This window comes from Gopherus evgoodei, chromosome 4 (assembly GCF_007399415.2).
Source record: "Gopherus evgoodei ecotype Sinaloan lineage chromosome 4, rGopEvg1_v1.p, whole genome shotgun sequence".
Lineage (NCBI taxonomy): Eukaryota > Metazoa > Chordata > Testudines > Testudinidae > Gopherus > Gopherus evgoodei.
This window is the reverse complement of record NC_044325.1, coordinates 4,140,682-4,158,685: the sequence shown is the minus strand read 5'-3', so window position 1 is coordinate 4,158,685 and position 18,004 is coordinate 4,140,682. Positions and strand designations below refer to the sequence as shown.

The 18,004-nt window shown below is 43.0% G+C and overlaps 1 protein-coding gene across 1 annotated transcript in view; it reads left to right on the top strand.

Moving 5' to 3' along the window:
• MIS18BP1 (MIS18 binding protein 1) overlaps window positions 1–15,120 on the top strand; it is a 37,268-nt gene extending 22,148 nt beyond the window's left edge. The window contains 7 exon segments of the mRNA XM_030562784.1: window positions 221–1,124; window positions 2,765–2,934; window positions 5,096–5,244; window positions 10,710–10,855; window positions 11,783–11,867; window positions 14,077–14,137; window positions 14,363–15,120. Coding sequence (XP_030418644.1) covers window positions 221–1,124; window positions 2,765–2,934; window positions 5,096–5,244; window positions 10,710–10,855; window positions 11,783–11,867; window positions 14,077–14,137; window positions 14,363–14,460 — 1,613 coding nt within the window. The 3' untranslated portion in view covers window positions 14,461–15,120.
• Window positions 15,121–18,004: the final 2,884 nt, after the last annotated feature.

Below are 18,004 nucleotides of genomic sequence, written 5' to 3'. Positions count from 1 at the left end.
GCACACTGGGGAGTTGCTGCTTGCATCTGTCCTGTTCCACTAGCTTCTGCCAGTAAGAGTGGAAAGGAGTATCCAGCTTTAACAATGGTACAAGGGGTTCAATATAGCTGCTGTAGGGGGCGTAAGGCATGGTTGTTTAACAGCATGCAATGCTACATCGCAAGTAAAACCTGTCTTGGTGTATGTGAAAACAATCTGTATATAATATTTTTTCTTTTAGGAAAAATCTATGAGAAGAGAACAAATTTCAAAAAAGAAATGGGGTCCAGTGACAAAAGAGACCCTAGACGTTTTATTTCAGATCCTGATGAAAGTGACTCTGAAGCTGAACTTAATAATATTGATAAAAAGACTGTTGTATTGACACCCCTGAAGCATAAAAAGCTGTATCAAAATAACCTAACATATAATAGCCAGACTGCAGAGCAAAGTATTGCAAAATATGGAACTGAGAACAGAAATTGCAAAACAAACTCAAGGATAGAGCTAAAGACTTGCAAGTATTCTCTAAGGTCACTGAAACAGTTTTGCCCAGACAAACTGTTTACGGAAGAATCCTCAAGCAAGGATGAGGAAGACTCCAATGAAGATATCCCTCTGTCTATCAAAAGGAAAACAAAACCCTCTTTGGAAAGAGAGATTCGTAATTATAAATCTTCCTCCGATGCTAAAAGTTCACAGAGCGACGCAAAGAAGAAATCGTCGGAGCAAAGAAAAATAGAAAATTCTGCAGCCACTTCCTCCCACAACAAACAATTAAGGATAGATCTGTCTGATCAGAAGAAACAATCAGAAGTGGAACCGAAAGGAAGGGCTCCTGCTAGTGGGTCCAACAGTGCCCCTTTGATTGACAGGAGAGTAAACACAAGAAAAGCGAGTATCAACCCTCCAACGTATGTGTTTGAGTCAGAAACTGAGACAGAAGACTGTGATAGAGAATTTCAAATAAAAGAAAAGAAATCAAAAGTATCTGCCAAAAAACCTGATACCAAGATTATCAACAGTACAAAGTCTTCAGCGGTGAAATCAAAGGAATCTGACAAGAGAGGAGAGCAGAATTTCTTGGAGTCTTTTCCGGGTGCAACTGAAGACTGGACTGAGAGAGAACTACAGAAGCTACACAGGCAAGCGGTTATGCTTGGTAACAAAAAACAGAGCAATTTGCCAGGACTTTATAAGCAATGTATTAGACTTGAGCATTTAGATTTGCTTAGCATCACTTTGATTACTTTTCAGTCAAGGTAGAGTAAGATGTAGCAATTTACACTACTGTGTGTTTAATATTTACGTAGACTATTCTGTTTGTTTTTCATGTTTCATTTTCAGTCCTTATCTTTCTTAAATTTGGAACTGTCTTTTTCAGACTTTTTTTAAAAAAGACCATGAACTTTGAGTATTTCTCCAGACAATACAATCCTATACACCTTTAAGGAAAAAAAATGAAATGAAGGACACAGACAATATAGGTTTTGGTAAAATAAGTTATGCAAAACTATTAAATTTAGAGAAACAAATGTTTCTTTAACATGAGTCTCCTGTTTTATTAAAATATTCCCTTACAGGGTTTACAGCTCAAACCTATTACAGCATTGTGCCAGTGTAGGAAAGCTATAAATTTAAAATGACTAGAAACAAAATAAAAACTCATTTTGTTGTGGGAGTTAAGATATGCAAAGAGTAAACAATATATGTTGTACAAAACCACGGAAATTAGGGTTTTTAAATTCTTCAGTTGAAGGTGCTGATGTTTCTAAGTGTGAAAGATTTTTCACATGAGGAAATGGGGAGGGAGCAGGACTGTTTAGCTGAAGGAGGAGGTGAATAAAAGGTGACATGATAGAAGCAAACAAACTAAAGAATGGGACAGAGCAAGGGTAGGCAACCTCTGGCACGGGTGCCAAAGACAGCACACTAGCTGATTTTCAGTGGCACTCATGCTGCCTGGGTCCTGGCCACTGGTCTGGGGGGCTCTGCATTTTAATTTAATTTTAAATGAAGCTTCTTGAACATTTTAAAAATCTTATTTACTTTACATACAACAATAGTTTAGTTATATATTATATAAAGAGACCTTCTAAAAATGTTAAAATGTATTACTGCCATGCGAAACCTTAAATGAGAGTGAATAAATGAAGACTCGGAACAGCACTTCTGAAAGGTTGCCGACCCCTGGGATAGAGAAAGCTAAGTGGGAACTAGAACCTGCTCTCTCCAAATACAATAGGAAGGGGATGTTAAAAAAATAAAAACTAACACTTACAATGTACAGGAAAATTAACTTGTGGTACTTATCACCACAAGGCATTGATGAGGCCAAGAGCTGAGCAGGGTTTGACACTTCTGTGAATAATAAGAACAACAACAGTTATTTTAGGATTAAAAAAAAACCTTCAAACAAATAAATTCATGTTTCAGTGTATAAAAAACTACTCTGCCTGAGATTCGGAAGAAACTCCGCCCATGTGCAGATCACTGCATGATTGTCTGTTATGAAGGTTTTACACCTTCCTCCAAAATGTCTGGTACTGCCTGCTGTTGGAGGCAAGATTCTGGATTAGAAGGACCACTGGTTTGGTCTAGCAATTTCTACATTCCTAAAAAAAGGAGTTCATCTTTTTTAAAATTTGGTTTAATTTTTTTAAAACCTAACAATTTAAATGTTAGATTCATTCTGTCTTATGATCAGAGGTTTGACTTTTGAATGAACACATAGTTCAACCCATTTCTTTTGGCTATAGATTTACATTTTTTGCTCTGTTTACAGGGCTGTTGCTTCGTTTCCAAAACACAAGAATGGCTTTTGGTTGGATGTAGCAATGACTTTGGGTACTCGATCTGCAGAAGAATGCCAGCAGAAATATATGGAAGAACATCAGACAAAAGGTTCCAAAAAGCATGCCACAAAGACTGCATTAGATAAAAAAGGACAAAAAGGTACTGGTCTTTCTGCCCAAATCATGTTTGTTTCTTCTATTTCTTCATTTTTCTGATTTTCAAGCACTTATTTTTTAATTCAGTCCACACTAAGCAGGTGAACTTACACAGAAGTGGTATTATTGCATGTGTAGTATGTAAATTGATAGTGATGCATTTTCAGCATACACATTGGATTTAATCCAGTACAGCCCCTGCTGAATAGAATCTAATAACAGCTGTCTATAAATCTATAATATTGTTAGCCCAATGAGAATTGAAGTGGTGCACAACATTTGCAACAGCTTAAACTTCCTCATTCTGAAGGTAAGGCTGCCCGTCTGGACCGCTCTCCAGGCTGTGCACCATCCGTGCCATCATCTCCTCCACACCTGTCAGCCAGCCGCCTCAGGTGCTCACAAGGACATTCCTCGTACTCCAGGACATTGTGAGCCCTTTCTCCCATTGGTGCATCTCAAACTGTCCGACCTGCATTCTCCGCTGCTTGTTACAATCGAACCACCCATTCTGGTGGATAACCCGTCCCTGCTTCAAAAGCAGCATTTCCAGGCTGTGAGTTCCAGGCCTGTACCAACGACTCCACCACTCCTGGAGGCTTCATCGGACTCCAACAGTTTCTCTGAGCTGGACCCGACATTCTCCCCTGCTTCCAGGAGAAGCTCAGACTCCTGTGCCCATGCATCTCACCCCCTAGCATGTGACCCGACGCTGCTGGCTTGGTACCGGTACACCTGTGGCCCACATACCCCCAAGTCCCAGCCATATCCATCCCTGCCCTCCTGGATAATCTCTTTAGAGCTCAAAATGTCAGGTTTTGTCCTCAGCTCTGTCAGGGTCCCTCTGGAGGCACTAAATGCCTTCCTTTCCCCCCGTGGATATACACACTGTTACTCACCCCACCACTGTTCACTCCATGAGAGGCTGCCTCAACAGTTTCCCTCAGGTACTAAAAGTTATGTATCTATGGGAACTTAATCTTTCCCTCTCCACCTTCCCCAAACCTCCCTTCAAAACCTCTGGCAACATGCTCCCTCTCACATCTCTCCAAGAAGGTAACCTTCCTCATGGCTATCACATTGGACAGGAGGGTTATCAAACTGGCAGCCGCGATGGCCGACCGCACGCACGCACGCACAATTTTATAGGGACAAAAGGTTTCCTTATGACTGCATCCCAAGTTCCTCCCAAATGTGATGTCAGAATTGTTCTACCTCAACTGATCTGTTCACCTTCCAGTTTTCCATCCTGAGCTGCATTCCAGTCCTGCAGACAGGACTCTTCACTCCCTTGACGTCTGCCGTGCACTGGCTTTCTATCTGCTCAGAACTTGCTTCTTTCATGCCTCTCCCAGACTGTTTGTGGCTGTTGCTGACTGTTCCAAGGGCCAAGCCCTCTCATCCCAATGAATTTCAAAATGGGTTTCGGGCTGCATCTGTGAAGGCTATAGGCATCTAGCACCCTGCCACCTGATGGCATTATGGCACACTCAGTGTGGGCACAGGCATCCACATCTGCCTCCCTAGCTGACGTCTTCCGGCAGGCATCTGCCAGGTGGTAGTGTGGTGTTCCATACATACTTTTACAACCTATTACACCATCTCCCATTTGCTAGTCCCCATGTCTGTTCTGAAGCTTTAATGTTAAATACTCAAACTGTAATTTATCAGCTGTGAGAACTCAGTGGCTTCAAATCTGCTGAGGGTGGAAGCCTCATTGAATTGTACAAAGTTAATTCTGAAATGAGCATTCCAGAAGCTGCTGAATCTCTCTCAGGTCTGCTCAGTCTATTGCACAGAAGATCTGAGACACAATGAAGTCAAAGGCACCTGAGCTCACAGATTGTACAACAGAAACCTAACATCTTTCATATCTGATATGCAAACACAGAATATTTCTGCTTAAAGGACCAATAAAATAGCTAAAAAATTGATGTTTACCATGCTGCCACAAGGCTGCAGAGTCAACGTCCAATTGAAATAAGGGCTAGACACACTTTTTTTTAAAGTGTAAATTCTATAGAAACTAGAAGTACAGGGAGCTGGAAAATGCCAAAGATCATAAGACTGAGGATTTTACATCACAACAGTATTGTCTATAACTAATAATCTGCAAGACCAAATAGCATAGTCAATAACTCTGAACAAATGTAATATGTTGGCAGATTCAGATAAGAAACAGCCGGTAATGATAACTGCTAAGGTGGGAACGTTTAAAAGGAAACAACAGATGAGAGACTTCCTGGAGCATTTGCCAAAGGATGACCACGATGATATTTTCAGTGCAACACCCCTACAGAATAGAAGAGTAAAGGTAAATCTGTAATTTAAAAAATATATTAAATTAAATCTTGTATTTAAAAAATCTGCCCATTCAATTTCTTGGACACAGGTCAGTGACTTTGTGTTGGGAGAAGGAGCTTATATCTTTGACCACTTATAGCTGAGTGTTGAAAATTTGGACCTCCAGTGTAAATGGATTAAAGGAGACTGGCAAAGGAAAGAAACTGTGTCCAATTTTTATTGCTTTATGATGTGTAAAGAGATTCTGAAATATGTGTGTATGCTCACTCTGTCTCTCACAAAAAACTGTTTCTGGTAACTTTGAAAATTGGGGATATTGAATGTGGTCCTTCCTGGTTTTGCTGGAGAACTCTTAAAAGCTCACAGTTGTCACACTAGACATTCTGGAGCATACTGAGTATTTAAAAAAATACTTTTTCTCCCAAGTGTTTTACATATTTGAATAAACAGATGTCAACAATTCAAAGGCGTTGTCCACTGTGTAAAACAGAACCAGTGACACAATTTTTTCTTGCCCACAGCTGCATCTAAATTAGGTTTGCCCAGCTTCAGTTGCAGCTGTTGTCAGCAGTGATTCCATTTCATTGTGTAGGCCAAAGAGCTTACAGCCCAATAAATATCCTTTCAATCAGTTTTCGCCCGCTCGTCTACATTGGTCGTCTTGGAAGACTAGAGAATTATTGTTTGACACGACTTGAATTTCTAATCTTTTTATTTTTTAAAAAAAACAAACTACCGTCGTCTGCCCCTACACATTTTTTTTAAATCCTGCTTTGTTCATCTTATATGGAAAGTTGCTTGAGAATAGAGAGAAAGCCCCTTAGCCAATATCTTCTTTCTGGGTACACTGCTGAGTATTTATATTGTTTGTGGTAATGTGTTTTGTGTACTTGCATGCCTAACTTTGTAGTAGAACGCAAAAGAGGATTGGAATTAAAACCACTTGCTACTAGGCATGATGGAAACAGTCTACCTTTCCTTCCAGTAAGTGACAGTGGTGCCACAATATTGTTCCCAGAAAGTGAAAGAAGTATGGGCTGGATGAATGGTGTGACAAAGTTCCTCCTCTGCCTTGGTGGGTCCTGCGCTTATTGGCGGATTTGCTCGCCTCACAGATTCACCCTGTGGGTTGGGAAACAGCCCAGAGACCTTCCCCTCTGGTAGAAGCCACAGTCCAGGTCAGTTCCTCCTGTGTTTGATCAGGAGTTGGGAGGTGTCATGGTACAATTCCCCACTCTGAACCTTAACGTTCAAAAGATGGGGTACCAGCATGAATTCCTCTAAGCTCAATTACCAGCTTAGATCTTGTAGCGCTGCCACCAACCAGGAATTCCAGTGCCTGGTACACTCTGGTCCCCCCAAAACCTTGCCCAGGGACCCCCAAGACCCAGTCCCTCTGGATCTTAACACAAGAAAAGTAAATCCTTTCCCTCACCGTTGCCTCTCCCAGACTTCCTCTTCCTGGGTTACCCTGGAAGATCACTGTGATTCAAACTCCTTGAATCTTAAAACAGAGAGGAAAATTCACCTTCCACCCCTCCTTCTGTCTCCCCCTCCCAGACTCTCCTTGAGAGAGAAAGCAATCCTAACACAGAGAGAAAATTAACCTCTCTCTCCCCCTTCTCTCCTTTCTCCCCACCAATTCCCTGGTGGATCCAGACCCAGTCCCCTGGGGTCTCACCAGAATAAAAAAACAATCAGGTTCTTAAACAAGAAAAGCTTTTAATTAAAGAAAGAAAAAAACAGTAAAAAATTATCTTTGTAAATTTAAGATGGAATATGTTACAGGGTCTTTCAGCTATAGACACTAGGAATAGCCTCCCAGCCTACGTATACAAGTACAAATTGAACTCCTTCCAGCCAAATACACATTTGCAAATAAAGAAAACAAACATAAGCCTAACTCGCCTTATCTACCTAGTACTCACTATTCTGGACATAAGAGACTGTATCAAAGAGATTGGAGAGAAACCTGGTTGCACGTCTGGTCCCTCTGAGCCCCCAGAGTGAACAACAACCAAAAAGTAACAGCACACACACAAACTTCCCTCCCTCAAGATTTGAAAGTATCCTGTCCCCTGATTGGTCCTCTGGTCAGGTGACAGCCAGGCTCACTGAACTTGTTAACCCTTTACAGGCAAAAGAGACATGAAGTACTCCTGTTCTATTAACCCTTAACTATCTGTTTATGATAGGAGGTTTGTGGGGAACCCAGGCCTGCCCTCTACTCCGGGTTCCAGCCCAGGGCCCTGTGGATTGCAGCTGTCTATAGTGCCTCCTAGTACAGCTGCACAACAGCTACAACTCCCTGGGCTATTTCCCCATGGCCTCCTCCCAACACCTTCGTTATCCTCACCTTAGGACCTTCCTCCTGATGTCTGATAACACTTGTACTTCTCAGTCCTCCAGCAGTTTGCCTACTCACTCTCAGCTTCTTGCATGCCTCCTGCTCCCAGTTCCTCTCACACACTTCTCCTCTGGCTCCCCCTGGCCTGACTGGAGTGAGCCCTTTTATAGTATCAGAGGGGTCTTAATTAGAGTCAGGTGCTTAACTGCCTCACCTGACTCTTAGCAGGTTAATTGGAGTCAGGTGTTCTCTTCAGCCTGGAGCAGCCCCTGCTCTGGTCACTCAGGGAACAGAAAACTGCTTATCCAGTGGCCAGTATATCTCTCTTCTACTACTCTGCTGTTCCCAGCTGGCCTGGGTCTATCACAGTGGATAGAAAGCTGGCTAGATCATTGGGCTCAAGGGGTAGTGATCAATGGCTCCATGACTAGTTGGCAGCCGGTATCAAGTGAAGTGCCCGAAAGGTCGGTCCTGGGGCTGGTTTTGTTCAATATCTTCATTAATGATCTGGAGGATGGCATGGTCTGCACCCTCAGCAAGTTTGCAGATGACACTAAACTGGGAGGAGTGATAGATACACTAGAGGGCAGGGATAGGATACAGAGGGACCTAGACAAATTAGAGGACTGGGCCAAAAGAAATCTGATGAGGTTCAACAAGGACAAGTGCAGAGTCCTACACTTAGGACGGAAGAATCCCATGCACTGGTACAGACTAGGGACCGAATGGCTAGGCAGCAGTTCTGCAGAAAAGGACCTAGGGGTTACAGTGGACAAGAAGCTGGATATGAGTCAACAGTGTGCCCTTGTTGCCAAGAAGGCTAACGGCATTTTGGGCTGTATAAGTAGGGGCATTGCCAGCAGATCGAGGGATGTGATCATTCTCCTCTATTTGGCATTGGTGAGACCTCATCTGGAGTACTGTGTCCAGTTTTGGGCCCCACACTACAAGAAAGATGTGGAAAATTTGGAAAGAGTCCAGTGGAGGGCAACAAAAATGATTAAGGGGCTCTAGAGCACGTGACTTATGAGGACAGGATGAGGGAGCTGGGATTATGTAGTCTGCAGAAGAGACGAATGAGGGGGATTTGATAGCTGCTTTCAACTACCTGAAGAGGGGTTCCAAAGAGGATGGACCTAGACTGTTCTCAGTGGTGGCAGATGACAGAACAAGGAGTAATGGTCTCAAGTTGCAGTGGGGGAGGTTTAGGTTGGATATTAGGAAAAACTTTTTCACTAGGAGAGTGGTGAAGCACTATAATGGGTTACCTAGGGAGGTGATGGAATCCCCTTCCTTAGAGGTTTTTAAGGTCAGGCTTGACAAAGCCCTGGCTGGGATGATTTAGTTGGGAATTGGTCCTGCTTTGAGCAGGGGGTTGAACTAGATACCTCCTAAGGTCCCTTCCAACCCTGATATTCTATGATTCATAGTTTAGTACAGTGGGAAACTGATAAGATTTGGTAAGATCTTATTTATAACATTCCGTTAATAGGCCTCAAACTTTGGAAGCTGAAGTGCAAGCAGAAGATGTGGAGTCCTCAGAAGAGGTGACGTTGCTGTGTCATGGGCATGCATTCTAAATCTCTAGTATACTAGCTGGTTTCTTGTCCTGCAGGACTGAGAGCCAAATTACCCATTTGCTTTCTAAGAATAGGAATTGCAGGGAAGCTCTCTAAAAATGGAGTCTTTCCTTCACATATCAGCTAGTAAAAGTCTTACTGATCGCATTGCAGTTTGCCACCTGGCTGTAATTCTAGACTCTGAGCTGAAAATATATTGGTCTGCAAGGCTCTACTATCTTTACTTCACTGCAGCTGAAGGTTCACCATGGCTTCAGTTCTCTTCCTAAAGAGAGGCCTAAGAAATTTTAAAGACTGTCTTTACTAAGCATCGCATAAGGCCTGCCTTTGACACCCATAGTGCAGCAGTAAAATCAGCTGCCCTGGGATATGTGCTCCTAGACATGCTTGGCTGCAAGCGTCTGGCCTTCAGTCGAAAGTACTGCAGAGACTTGAACTTCCAAAGAAGTATCTAAGAAATAGTTAGAATAGGCTCCTTTAAGCTATGGATAGCAATGTCACCAGGTTCATTTCCCCAACCTCCTCTTGTCACATAGACCCTCAAATAAATCCTGGTGCACTGTCTTCAAGAACCTTGATGGTAATGGTTTTCCCAGCAACTACTCTAATCTGACTTTCTTGGGCAAATTTGAAGAGGTGGTGACACAAAATCTAGCAATACTTTCCCTTTCAGGATATATTAGGTCTCTTTCAATTCACTTCCAGACCTGGCTATGGCTCAGAGACTGTTCTGAGAAATGTTTTAGCGCTTGTTTGAAGACAGGTTGAATATGAAGGGAAGTTTCTTTTATAAGTCTAAAATGAGGCAGGTAATAAATCTGTCTGGAGGTGTAGTTGGTTAGGATTTTATTCTGTAAGTGAGATCCAAGTGATGGTTAATTTTCTGTGGGATTAGCTGTTGATGATGATGGAAAAATTCCACAGTTGTGTGGTCTGATTTTTTTTTTAAAGGTGGGTGTTCCCTTTGCGTGTACATACACCTGCATGCATGCTTGTCAAGCCTTGTCTCGTGTGTACAGACAGACTTTACAAGCATAACCCTGACGGCAGCCATTAGTTTTTAAAAAGTGCACATGTAAAATTGTGCATGTATAAAAGGAGGCTGAATTGAGGCTTATTTGAAAACCAAATCCATCTCGTGCCAAGGAAAACTTAATATGGATTGAAATATCTTGAAAGTTGCTAAATAAAATTTTAAGGCAACTTTTAAATCTCATAGACTCATAGACTCTAGGACTGGAAGGGACCTCGAGAGGTCATCGAGTCCAGTCCCCTGCCATCTTGAGAGTGAGATCTCTTCCCATCTCACTCTCAAAACCCAGTCCAATATTCTTGGTGGCTGCTAAAACAAAAAAAAGTGCTGTGGCTTTTGCTGTGCAAATAAAGAAGGATTTGGCTGCTGGCTATTTCCAGTCTGTGCTCCTTATCCAGAGACCAAACAGGGGAAAGCAGAATAAGTTAGGTGCATCTTTAATTCACTGTCGTAGATGAACAGGTTTCTAAAAGTGCTAGTTCCTTGATGAGGATGATTATGTGATTTTCTTGTAGCTCCCAACATTCCGGGAAAGCCAAGATGATGATGTCTTCCAGCTTATGGACAGCAATCCAATCACACCTTCCTCAGCTGTCTTCCCCTTGGTAAAAACCCCTCAGTGTGATCACATTAGCCCTGGCATGCTGGGATCTATCAACAGGTAAGAGCTGCCAACAGCTGTTCATTGTGTAATGCCACAAAGAGTTTCTCAGTTGTCTTTCTACTTAAAAGGAATCCATTTTGCTTCCTTAGTTGTACAGTAGGGAGCAGGTTCTGATGGGCATTATCTGCACTGTTCAGGCTCTACCTTTTTCATATAAATTGCATTTATTGTTGTACAGCTGTTTAAACTTTACAACCGAGTAAACTTTTAAGAAATTTAATATTTTGAAGCTGGCTTGGATGGCACCCTGGGATTCAGAATGTGTCAGCCTTAAGGAAATGCAGAATTACAATGTTTAAGACATAGCAAAACAGTCTCCATGCTTCAGAATTGAGGTCCAGGAAGTGTTAGAGGTGAATTCCAAGAGTTTATATCTTAAATAAAAACCCACCATTTGAAAGATTCTGTAAGGACACAACAGAACGTTCCTGTTGTGTTTAATTGTAGTTTGAAGTTGTTCAGGTACATTGTTATATTTCTCTCTTTTGGTGTGGGTTTTTTTTTTGGCTTTCCTCTGAAACATCAATAATGGGCAGTTGTTGGAGTTGAGATATTGGTTTTGCGTGCAGGCTAGGCTCCTGCATAGGAAATCCTGCATTCCTGTGAATTTTTAGTTGGACAGAGACAGATGTTTAACAAAATTGCTCATGCTATTTGAACTATGTGAACTTGAAAATAAACATCTAAGAAATTACTGAATTGATTGTCCTTTTTCACTCTTAAGATTGAGCTTCATATTAGCAGGGTTTTGGTGCTGGCAGTGGTATTTCTTTGAAAAATCTGAAGAAATTTGGTTCAGAAGTTAACTTGTCAGTTACCTTTCTGCTTTAAGGGTTAACTAATTTATAATGGCTGTAATTGTACCAACTGGAATCTACAGACTAGATACCCCGGTAATACTGACTGAACTGTTTGTATTTACAGGCATGATTATGATAAGTATGTGTTTAGAATGCAAAAGAACACACAAGGCAAGAAGGGTACCTGGGGCAACATCAAGAAGAAATCGGTAATGATTTTTTCCTGCAATTTGAACTGAAAACTAGTAATGCTGGCATGGAGTATGTAGCCATGAGTTCCTGTGCACTTTTCCTGCTGCTGAATGGAATCAGAAAAACCCCACAGTTGCAAAGCTGTGATTATAGACCTACTTGTTATAGTAAAAGCTCCCAGTCCTCAAAACTGTATGTTGGAGAAAATGGCAATTCTCCGTCACAACAGGAATGCACAAACACTAGGAGCTAGATCCACAAAGGCATCTAGGAACCTAACTAGCACTTTAGGTGCCAAAGTCCAAAATGTAGCTCCTCAGAACATGTGATCAGCTGCTGCCTAGCCCTGTAGGTCAGTGGTGGACAACCTGCAGCCTGTCGGGGTAATCTGCTGGCGGGCTGCGAGGCCATTTGTTTACATTGGCCGTCCACAGCTCCCAGTGGCTGTGGTTTGCCATTCCTGGCCAATGGGGGCTGCGGGAAGTGGCGTGGGCCACAGAGACATGCTGGCTGCTGCTTCCTCAGCTCCCATTGGCTGGGAACGGCGAACCGTGGCCACTGAAAACTGCAGATGGCCAGGTCAGGCATCCAACAGCCTACGGCTCAGAACGATGCACGGACTAGGAAAAGGTAGGCAGATAAACACCTAACTAGCGTCCAGGACCCTGTCCGATAAGCTCCCTTACTGAATCAGACCCCTCTAGGCAAGCTGACAACAAGAGAAGGCCTCCTTCAAAACTCTTAGCCCTGTGATCGTGATTCTCACCTGGGACGTAGGAGGGTTTTGAGCTGGGATCTGCGAGCTCTGACATTTGCTCTTAACTGTTGAGCTATGAGCTATTCTGTGTGGGGCTCCCTCAGTCTCTCCTGTTGAAGCTGTTGCACTATGGTTTAAATAATGAGTCATGGGGCCAGAGAAAGCATTAGTGATGGGTTAGTCTGGTGGTCAGAGCACTCATCTGGGAAGGTCCAGTCCCCTAGTCTAATGATGTCTTTCTAATATAAAGTAATATTCTTCATGAAAAAAGGACAGCAAGTTTTTTATCAGATCTGCGCTTCATCTTTTGCATGTTGTCTGACCAACTGAAAAGTTCACTGAGAGGCCATTTTGCTCCATTGGCCAAAGTTCTCAAACCTGGGTGCCCAAGGTCAGGTCCCTCAGTACTAGTGGTCCAGGGCACTCACCTGAGAGGTGGTAATCTCGGTTCAAATCCTGCTCCCTGCTGTGAAGGGAGTGAGAGACATTTGAACCAGAGGTCTCCCACCACCCAGGTGAGTGCCCTAACCACTGGGTAAAAGTTGAGGGAGCTCCTCTTACTATAAAAATGAAGTGCCTAAAGCCATCAGAGTATTTGAAGCTGAGGGAAGTGCCTTGCTGTATCCTGGACTTAAACCCTGCTAAATCCACACTGCCCACAGTCTGAACTGTGGTGGTGTGAACAATAGTCTGCACCAAAGTGCTGCGCTGTAACTCCCTATATTGATGCTATGGGTGTGAACTGAAAGGATCCTAGCTCATGTTAACACAGTTCTCTTCAAATAGGACTTGATAGTGTCCTGACATTATGCGGTGCTGAACGCTCACCTCTTACCTTGACTTTGTTGAGATTTCTGTGTCTTTGGTGGTTCTCGGACTCAGACCACTGGGTGATAAGCACCTAATACCCACCTTCGTGTTGGCATCTCCCATGTCCTGGCTTGGGCAAGGAGCCACCTAGCCTGCTGATTTCTGTGAATCCCATTCTCAGCTGCTGCTTCCTTCACTCATCATGTAGGAGCCTGAGTGCAAAAGTCAGGCTTTGTGAATCCATGATTTTCTAGGCACCTACCTAGTTAGGTGTGGCGATGCTCCAGGTCATAATGTCTGTTTCTTTGTGAATCTACCCCTACGTGCCTAACTTCCTCCAAACCCAAGCTCAGCTGCTGCCTCACCCCATAGGTACTAAATTCCTAGGCACCTAAGTTCCCACCGGTGGGCATGTGCAAAATAGGCTGCTTCCTGGTACCCAGGTCATGCCAAAGCCCTGGTGGGCTTCACAAAGTAGGTATTCCCCCATCTGTCTCACCTGGAGGACCGCACCTGGTGGATGGTCTCTGAGGCCACCTACTGAATAGGGCCCTACACCACACACAAATGCATTAGAATAGTTAACTAGTATCTTCATTATAGTTGATGCAACAATGGACAAAGTTGTGTAAACTTTTTTCCCCTGTTATTTAAATCAGGCTCGAACTGTGTTTACCACTCCAACCTCTGGAAGAACCACCACATTTGCTTTTGATCAAGGTGAGCTTTGTTGTTCTTGCTGCTTTTCCTCATTTCAGGCCTAATCCTTTGAGATGCTGAGTTGAGGGTGATTGCTAGCTTCAAGCTAGGAGTGCAGTAGTCTGCTCCCTAAAAGCTGTTCTGTTGGAGCAAAATCAGCAGCAATTCATTTCCTGCTTGCACTTGCTTTGTCTAAGTGCCTTTCTACTCCAGTCAACCTTTCCCCCAATGCTTTCCTTGCTGCAGGTGCAGTGAATGACTCCGTTATAGAGAAGCTGTTCGTAGGTGAAGCAGCAGAGCCATCTGATGAAGAGGAGCAAGAAGATTCCTATTTTTCTACTTAACCAAGTCCATGGTTGTAAATAGTTTAACACTTACTGAAACTTTTACTGAATTAAAGGGCAAAATATTCCAAGGGACTTCAGCCAGCCCTTTCAGCTTGGTTATCACACACTTAATTTTGGCCTGTAGTGTTTTAAGGTGTCCAATTATGTTCGAGTCTTGTTTCATTCATACCTATTGATGCAATTAATAATACTTGATCTTCTGTGTAAATTGAAACCGTCTGTCCCAGTTCAGGGTGTACCTCTCACTTCACTTCCTCTTATGGGGAGAATCTATAAAATACCAATTAGGATCAGAAGTTTTTTTCCTTTTAAGGTAAAAATAATGTTTTAGAAATGGTAGTGTAATAAACCTGCAATAGGGGTTGTAATGAAATGGCCTTTTTATTTCCTCTATTGAAAACAGCTGTATTTTTATTAAATAACTCTTAATGCTTTTCAAACATCTCAACTGTTTCATAATCATGTCATTGTTATAGTAAATGATGTAAAGGTGTAAATATAAAATCAGTTAATTACCAGCTGCTTAATGTTGCAAACCTGGACCCTTCAGATAGTATGTAAGAATTTTTTATAAAGCCTTTTTAAATTGTGGGGAGGAGGGAGTGGGGATCTCTGGCCATGTAGGATCTGTATATGAGGCTTCTTGAAGAAAAGACAAATCCCACTTTTCAGCACCTAGGGCCTGACACCAGGTGCATCTCTCTGCCTAGTTGCTATAGCCTAAAAACTGCTTAGAAGCATTGAGGGAGGCTTTCACTCCAGTGAGCCTTAACGTGTCCCTAACTGCTACAAGCTGAGTGTAGCTGTTACTTTCCTCTTGGTCTGTCAGCAATAGTGCAGGGTGAATTGGGGCAAGGTTCCCACCTTAATGTTTCTCAGGACAGAGGAAGGTTGGGCATGCCTCCCTGCTTAACAGCTACCCCCAAGTAAGTTATAGGCCTTGCCCTGACTACCCTGTGGTGGTGTAACCCTGTTATCACCTCCATGGGATCTGCTATTTCCATAGGTGGAGTTTGGGGGCATGTTCAGACCCTTAATTAATCCCCCTAGCTTTGTATAAAGCTGGACTCTGTTTATATGTGCTGGGGATGGGTTATACACACCAAAGAGTTTAGCTGGACTCACATGGCTTTGGGTAAGGCACTACTCCCATGCTTGTTTGAGAAGGGTTATTGAGTGCAGAAATCTTCTCAAATCCTTGACAGCTTTGGCCTGTTCACAGCTGAGGAGACAGCATCAGCCAGTTCTGCCCTGCCTCGGGAGGTGTAGGCAGACCTTGCCAGTCTCCCTGGTAAAGAGCAGGGATTAAAGCCCCACACGTTCATACAACTGCTGACAGATCTCAGACTGCAAGTCTGTTCTACACTGCACTCTGATGGGCTGAGGGATGCTTCTGCATACCCTAGTGCAGGGCAAACTAAAGGCAATTCAGCTGGTTTTAATCTCAGCAATATGAGGCTCAGATGTCTAGTTTTGGTTGTGGTATGTTGGCTGAGGAAAGTGGGTAAGAATAGCTAGTTCTGTCTCTATCTTGGGGTGTGGAATCAACCAATTTCACCATTAGTGAGATCTTGCCTAGACCTGGATTTGTGCCCACAACAGCAGCAGACCTTTTTAGAAAGCTGCATTGAACCGGACCTTGCGAAGGGAATCAAAACCAATAGTAAAAGGTTCTACAGCCACATAAATAAGAAGAAAACAAAGAAAGAAGAAGTGGGGCCGCTATACACTGAGGATGGAATGGAGGTTAAGGACAACCTAGGCATGGCCCAATATCTAAATAAGTACTTTGCCTCAGTTTTTAATAAGACTAGTGAGGAGTTTAGCAATGATGGAGGGATGATAAGCGGGAATGTGGATATGGAGGTGGATATTACTGCAACTGAGGTAGAGGCCAAACTTGAACAGCTTGATGGGACAAAATCGGAGGGCCCGGACAATCTTCATCCGAGGATATTAAAGGAACAGGCGCGTGAAATTGCGAGCCCGTTAGCGAGAATTTTTAAGCAATCGATAAACTCGGGGGTTGTGCCGTACGACTAGAGGATTGCTAATGTAGTCCCTATTTTTAAGAATGGGAATAAAAGTGATCCGGGTAATTATAGGCCTGTTAGCTTGACGTCTGTAGTATGTAAGGTCTTGGAAAAAATTTTAAGGGAGAAATTAGTCAAGGACATAGAGGTCAATGGTAATTGGGATGAATTGCAACATGGATTTACTAAAGGTAGATCGTGCCAAACCAATCTGATCTCCTTCTTTGAGAAGGTGATGGATTACTTAGATAAAGGAAATGCGGTAGATCTAATTTACCTAGATTTCAGTAAGGCGTTTGACATGGTTCCGCATGGGGAACTGTTAGTTAAATTGGAAAAGATGGGGATGAACATGAAAGTTGTAAGGTGGATAAGGAACTGGTTAAAGGGGAGACTCCAGCGGGTCGTATTGAAGGGTGAACTGTCAGGCTGGAAGGAGGTTACTAGTGGAGTCCCTCAAGGATCGGTTTTGGGACCGATCTTATTTAACCTTTTTATTACTGACCTTGGCACAAAGAGCGGGAATGTGCTAATAAAGTTTGCGGATGACACAAAGTTGGAGGGTATTGCTAACATGGAGAAGGACCGGGATACTATTCAGGAAGATCTGGACCACCTTGTAAACTGGAGTAAGAGTAATAGGATGAAATACAATAGTGAAAAGTGCAAGGTCATGCACTTAGGGATTAATAATAAGAATTTTAGATATACGTTGGGGACGCATCAGTTGGAAGCGACGGAGGAGGAGAAGGACCTTGGGGTACTGGTCGATAGCAGGATGACTATGAGCCGCCAATGTGATACGGCTGTTAAAAAAGCTAATGCGATTTTAGGATGCATCAGGCGAGGTATTTCCAGCAAGGATAAGGTGGTGTTAGTACCGTTATATAAGGCGCTGGTGAGACCCCATCTGGAATATTGTGTGCAGTTCTGGTTTCCATGTTCAAGAAGGATGAATTCAAACTGGAACAGGTCCAGAGACGGGCTACTAGGATGATCCGAGGAATGGAAAACCTGCCTTATGAAAGGAGACTCAAGGAGCTTGGCTTGTTTAGCCTGGCCAAAAGAAGGCTGTGGGGGGATATGCTTGCTCTATATAAATATATCAGGGGCATTAATGTTAGGGAGGGAGAAGAATTATTTAAGTTTAGTTCTAATGTAGGCATGAGGACGAATGGGTACAAACTGGATATTAGGAAGTTTAGACTTGAAATTAGACGAAGGTTTCTAACCATTAGGGGAGTGAAGTTTTGGAACAGCCTTCCGAGGGAAGTAGTGGGGGCAAAAGACTTATCTGGCTTCAAGACTCAGCTTGATAAGTATATGGAGGGGATGTTAGGATAGTTTAATTTGGGCAATTGATCTTGGATTATCACCAGATAAGTCTGCTCAATGGTCTGTGGGGAGATGTTGGATGGGATGGGAACTGAGTTACTGCAGAGAATTCCTTCTTGGGTGCTGGCTGGTGAGTCTTGCCCACATGCTCAGGGTTTAGCTGATCGCCATAT